We start from the raw sequence: 6148 nt of genomic DNA on the forward strand, positions 1-6148 counted from the left end.
GACAGTAAAAGGGTTCACTCTACAATTTTTTTTATTTCTAGGCATGGCTTGAGACATGGGCACGACGCAGGTCTGACGTGGCAGTTTTTAGAAGGCCCGAGTCAACGCGAGGAAAATTCTAAAATCAATTCAGCACTATATGTGGAAACTTTTTAGGGAATTTGGATTTTAATTTTCAAACGTTAAGAATTATCTTTTAATTTTCTTTAATTTCCTTGTAACATCAGGGTTTGGAATCCTATAAATACCCTCATTTAGGTAAGGCTTGGTGATCATCATCTTTTTAACTTTGTTTTTGTTACATGCTTTCATTTTAATAAAAAATTTCTTTTCTTTTTTTACTTTGTGCTTTTAAAATTATTTTTCATCAAAACATGCTAAGTATGATCAATCATATCATGCTTAGCTAATTTTTTTTTAGCCAAGAGATAGTAATGAATCAATTCCATGCGTGAGAATTGAACGGTACTTAATCCCCTTTGGGATACATTCTCATTTTTCTGGTTTATTAGTTTGGCAATGGACCTTACTTACAAATTTTAAACACTTTAAAATAAAAAAGAGCTCATTGGTCTGGACGTTGTTTAAATATACAGTTGGGAGGAAGGATCGGCATGTTACAATTGGACTTCCTATGGAGACACTTAGCAACGGTCCACTAAGGAAAAACAAGATCGAATTTGATTCTCAACGAGACAACATAATCCGAGTTGGGCCTTTCCAGTTTCTAATCTGATTGTCTTAACGACAATAACTATGGTTAATCCACTCAAGAATCATCTTTCGAAGATAGACTTGGAAAGATCGGTTACATGAGAGAATGGCAAGTTACAATGGGTTGGCCCTTGTAGACTGTAACCGACATGAATCTCGGAGTAAAAATACATTTCAATGAACGACGAAAATAAAACAAAGCTAGCTTGAAGCAATTTTCTTATCATTATTTTCAATCTCAATTACCTTTCCTTTATTTCTCTTTTAATTCTCTACTTGTCATTTTTCTTTTATTATTTACCTTATTCACGTCACACCCCCCCACACAATTATTTATTTTTCTTGCAGCTTCCTGGACTAAAATCATCATATGTTTACATCAGGAATTCTAATTTCCTTATGGATCGACCCTATTTACTATACTATTTTATTTTATTTAAAAAGGTTTATTATTTTTTTACGAGTAAACGATGCTTGTCAAAATTGGACCGTTGTTGGGGAATTTTCGGCAATTTATTGATCAAATTTTTGTTTTGGTTTTATGACCAGGAAAAACCTAAGAAATTTAGTAGAATTCAACTTGGAGATCAAAACGAGTGCTCTTAGGAACCACGGTCAAATGCTTCGACGAAAGAAACAACAACGAGAACAAAGCAAGCAACAATCTGATCTGGAATCCACTTCCATAACGTCATCCCGTACTCAATCCTATGAAGAACCAACTCCTGAGGCCACTCAAACTACACCAATCACAAATCCCATGCAAAACACAGAACCAATGGCAAATCAATCAATCATAGAACTAGTTGCAGCTCCCGTCATTCAACAACCACTTTGCATTACGTTTAACCATGGCGAGACCCCTTTTCAACTTAAAATGAGATTAATCCATCTCCTCCTACCTATAATGGTCTTTCTAGTGAGAGTCAACATAAACACCTCGTCAAATTTCATATGGTATGCAGTAGCATGAAGACGTAGGGAGTTTTTGATGATAAAAATCAAACTGAGGGCATTTCTCTTTTCCTTAGACATAACGACTAAGGACTGGTTATTTTTATCTTCCGCCTAATTCAATTACTACTTGGGTTGAACTATCTCGTGTTTTCCTTGACAGTTTTTTCCCAGCAGTGAAAGCGAACGAACTTAAGTGAAGCATTTTGGGAATCCAACAGAGAGATGGTGAAACTCTCTATGAATAATTGGAGAGATTTAAGAAATTATGTGGCAGTTGTCCGCAACATGGCTTATCCGAACAGACTCTTCTTCAGTGTCTTTATGAAGGAATCCATCCAATGGATAAGAAAATGTTAGATGCTTCTAGTGAAGGCGCTCTCGTCAACATGACTCCGGATGCAGCATGATTGTTAATCTCTACCATGGATGCAAACTAGTAACAATTCGGCTCTTCAAGTGAACCCAACCGACAGGTTCACGAAGTAAGTACAATTTCAATTGAGAATAAATTAGAAAAATTGACTAACATTGTCAATTCTCTTGTTACATGTTAAATTGGAGCCGCGAAGGTCAATGGAATTTGCCAATGGAATTTGCACTAAGTCGGATCATCCGACAGATTCATGCCCATTATTACAAGATGAATTCGGCGAACAACTCAATGTCATAAGCAATTTTTCGGGACCTCAACAAAGGCCTTATAACCCTTACGGTAATACTTTCAATCCCGGTTGTAGAGATCATCCAAGTCTAAGCTAAGAGAACAACCAAAGAAATCGGATTTACCAACTAAGACTACTCCCTTTCCTACTCAAGCGCATAAAAAAACTTCTTTTGACACCATTGTCATGAAATTGGCTATATCACAAGAAAAAAACACAAACATACATGACTCAAACACAATCCCATCTTCAGGAAATTAACAAGAAGATAAGCCAATTAGCGCAAACAGTAGGTCGCCTAAAATCTCAAGGTTGATTACATTCGCAAACATAAACAAATCCAAGGACAAATATGAATTCGATTACTCTTCGAAGTGGTACTGTCATCTCGCCTAAACCGATGAAAGAAACAAAAAAAGAATCTAACAAGAAAGGAGAAGGGGAATCATCAAAGAAACAATAAGAAGAAGAATTATAGCCTCCGCATCCCTTTCCTGGTACACTTGTGTGATGTGACAAGGAGGAGGAAGAGAAAGAAATTCTCGACATTTTTTAGGAAGGTGGAGATAAACATTCCCCTTCTTGACGCAATTTGAAAGATCCCTAAGTATGCAAAATTTCTTAAGGACCTCTACACAAACTGATGGTGATTGATTGGTAAGGAAAAGATGAATCTTGAAAAAAATGTCTCGGCAATTTTTCAGAAAAGGCTTCCACCAAAATATAAAGATCAAGGAATGTTCTCCATACCATGCGAGATGGTAACGTCATAATCAAGAGAGCAATGTACCACTTACGCATATCATCAACATGATTCGACTTTCCATCTACGAAAAGATTTCAAGGGAAGCGTTAAAGGAAATGAGGGTCACAGTTAGGGGCGGATGCATATGGCCACATAGGGGGCCAAATGCACACCCATTATTTTAGATTAGATATTCAATATAGTTCAATATATAAAGAAGAAGAAAAAAATAAGAAATTTTGTATACCCATTATATTGAAAAGAAGACTATTAAAATTTTTGTACTCTCATTTCTAAATTTTTGGATCCGCCACTGGTCATAGTACAACTCACCGATCGATTAGTTATTTATCCCAATGAAGTATTATAATTTTTATTTGTGAAGGTAAATGATTTAATATTCCCTGTTGATTTTTACATAATCGATATAGAAAATGATCGAAGTAATACCGTATCCTAGATCCTACTTGGGTGACTTTTCTTGTCAACAGCGCGTATGAAAATTGATGTCCGCAATGGCATCTTAAATAGGGAATTCGATTGGGGAAGTCGTCCAATTTGACATGTCATGAAATACACGAATATGGCGAGCTTGAATTTTGTTGATATAGTTGATCCATTAGCTACTGAATTTTTGGAGATTAATTTTTTCATGATTTTTGTAGGGAATTAGAAAAAGAAGAGTTCGACGATAAGAAGTTTGACGAAATCATTTCTACTATTTCCTCTTATTCTAATTTACGTTTAATGCCTTCAAAAACTAAACCCCTTTCTTTAACTTTGTATGCGCCAAAACTGGAGTTAAAACAACTATCGTCGCACCTTAAAAAAGCGTCATTGGGGTTGTACCTTGTCGGTTATCATTTCAAGCGAAATTAAAAATGAAGAGGAGGACGATTTAGTTGCTATTTAGTGTATAAATAATGAGGCAATTGGATGGACATATATAATATTAAAGGCTTGAGTCCATCCACGTGCATGCATAAAATCAAAACAGAGGAAGGCGCAAAACCGACGAGAGAAGGACAACGCCGTTTGAACCCACCAATGATGGACGTTGTAAAGGAAAAAATCCAGAAATTACTTGATGCAGATATTGTTTACCCCATCTCCGATAACAACTGGGTAAGTCCGATCCACCTCGTCCCAAAGAAGACCAGAGTAACGGTGGTAAAAAATTCAGAAGGAGAAATAGTCCAGACAAGAGTGCATAACGGTTGGAGAATGTGTATGGACTACATAAAGCTTAACTTGCTGACCCGAAAAGATCATTTCCCCTTACCTTTTATTGATCAGATGATAGAAAGACTAGCGGCAAAATCACATTATTATTGTCTTGATGGTGTTTTTTTGGATTTTTTCAGATTCCGGTGGCACCCGAGGACCAAGAAAATAAGACATTTACCTGCCCTTTCAGAACATTAGCCTACCGTAGAATGCCCTTTGGACTTTGCAACGCTCCTACAACATTTCAACGGTGCATGTTAATTATCTTCTCCGATCACATCAAAAGAGGAATCGAGGTATTTATGGAAGATTTTACTGTCTATGGTAATTGATATTCTCAATTCTTTTTAACCTTTCTTTCGTACTTAAACGTTGCATTGAGTTTAAGCTGGTTTTAAATTATGAGAAGTGTCATTTTCTGGTAAGTAAGAGCTTAATTCTTGGACATGTTGTCTCAGCTAAGGAAATCGACATTGATAAGGCGAAAATTGACGTAATTCACTTACTTCCATACCCCACTTCAGTGAGGGAAATCCAATCTTTTCTTGCCATACAGGTTTCTTTTCATAAAAGATTTTTTCATGCTGGCGCAACCATTGTGTAGATTGCTGCAAAAGAATGTGCAGTTCGATTTTGATCCAGAATGCAAAAAATTGTTTGATATCCTAAAATAAAAGCTTGTTTTTACACGAATTGTACAACCATCAGACTAATTTGTCGTTCAAAATCATGTGTGATGCGTCCGATTTAAGTGTCGGGGTTATTATTGGTGAAAAAAATGGAAAGGAACCTCACGCCATCGCCTATACATTAAGAATTCTTGATTCAGCTCAACGTAACTATTCTGCCACAGAAAATAACTGTTTTCCGTCATTTTTGCGTTAGAAAATTTTGGTTCTTATTTACGTGGCACTAAGATTTATGTTTTTTCTTATCATGCAGCGCTGAAGTATTTGATGAACAAGAAGGAAGCGAAGCCAAGATTAATTCATTGGATTCTTTTGCTCCAGGAATTCGATCTTGAAATCAAAGATAAAGAAGAGAGAAAAAACTTGGTGGCGGATCATCTCATCCGATTGCCAACATCAATAGTCGAACCGTCCATCCAAAAATAATTTTCGGACGAGAGCTTAATGGAAGCGTACGCTTCATTTCCTTGGTCCGGCGATATAGCAAATTTCTTAGCAACGAGTAAGTTGCCAGTTAATTTACCAAGATATGAGATTAAAAGAATTAAGTGGGAGTCTCGATTCTACATTTGGGATGACCCTATCTCTGGAAACATTGTGTAGATGAAATTATTAGACTTCGCATCAACGAAAGCGAGGTAAATTCGATACTTTCCATTTGTCACTCTTGCTCCTGCGAAGGTCATTTCAGGCTTAAACGAACTGCGCACAAAATTCTTGAGAGTGGATTTTTTGGCCAAATTTATTTGGAGATGGTTACGTCTTTTGTAAAACATGTGATAGATGTCAACGTGTCGGCAAATTCAGCCGAATGAGTGAAATGTCGCTCAATACAATCTACGTGTGCTAGATATTCGATGTTTGGGGACTTGAATACCTGGGGCCCTTCACCTCATCCTTTGGGACTTTATATATTATACTTGCAGTTGATTATGTCTCAAAATGGGTAGAGGCGAAAGCTACCCGGAACAATGATGAAACAACTGCAACTGACTTTCTTCGTAATTTTTTTCTAGATTCGACAATCCGAGAGCAATCATATGTGATAGCAGAACGTATTTCATCAATCGAGTTATTGAGGCATTAATGAAAAAATATGATTCGACTCAATGGATTACGGTGACCTATCATCCACAAATAAACGAACAAGCAAA

At 36.6% G+C, this 6148-nt stretch overlaps 1 protein-coding gene and 1 non-coding gene across 2 annotated transcripts; one reads left to right on the forward strand and one right to left on the reverse strand.

Annotated features, from left to right (window-relative positions):
- Positions 1-1856: 1856 nt before the first annotated feature.
- On the reverse strand, positions 1857-1963 carry LOC120204520. The gene has a single exon (XR_005523948.1). It is a non-coding gene; the product is annotated as a small nucleolar RNA R71 (small nucleolar RNA).
- Positions 1964-4056: 2093 nt separating this feature from the next.
- On the forward strand, positions 4057-5329 carry LOC120204481. The gene is made up of 3 exons (XM_039204561.1): positions 4057-4203; positions 4443-4555; positions 5248-5329. The coding sequence occupies exons 1-3, from the start codon at positions 4057-4059 to the stop codon at positions 5327-5329; spliced, it is 342 nt and encodes a 113-aa protein (XP_039060492.1).
- The last annotated feature ends 819 nt before the right edge of the window (positions 5330-6148 follow it).

The sequence above is a fragment of the Hibiscus syriacus genome, unplaced genomic scaffold (genome assembly GCF_006381635.1).
Source record: "Hibiscus syriacus cultivar Baekdansim isolate YM2019G1 unplaced genomic scaffold, ASM638163v2 tig00010968_pilon, whole genome shotgun sequence".
Taxonomy (NCBI): domain Eukaryota; kingdom Viridiplantae; phylum Streptophyta; class Magnoliopsida; order Malvales; family Malvaceae; genus Hibiscus; species Hibiscus syriacus.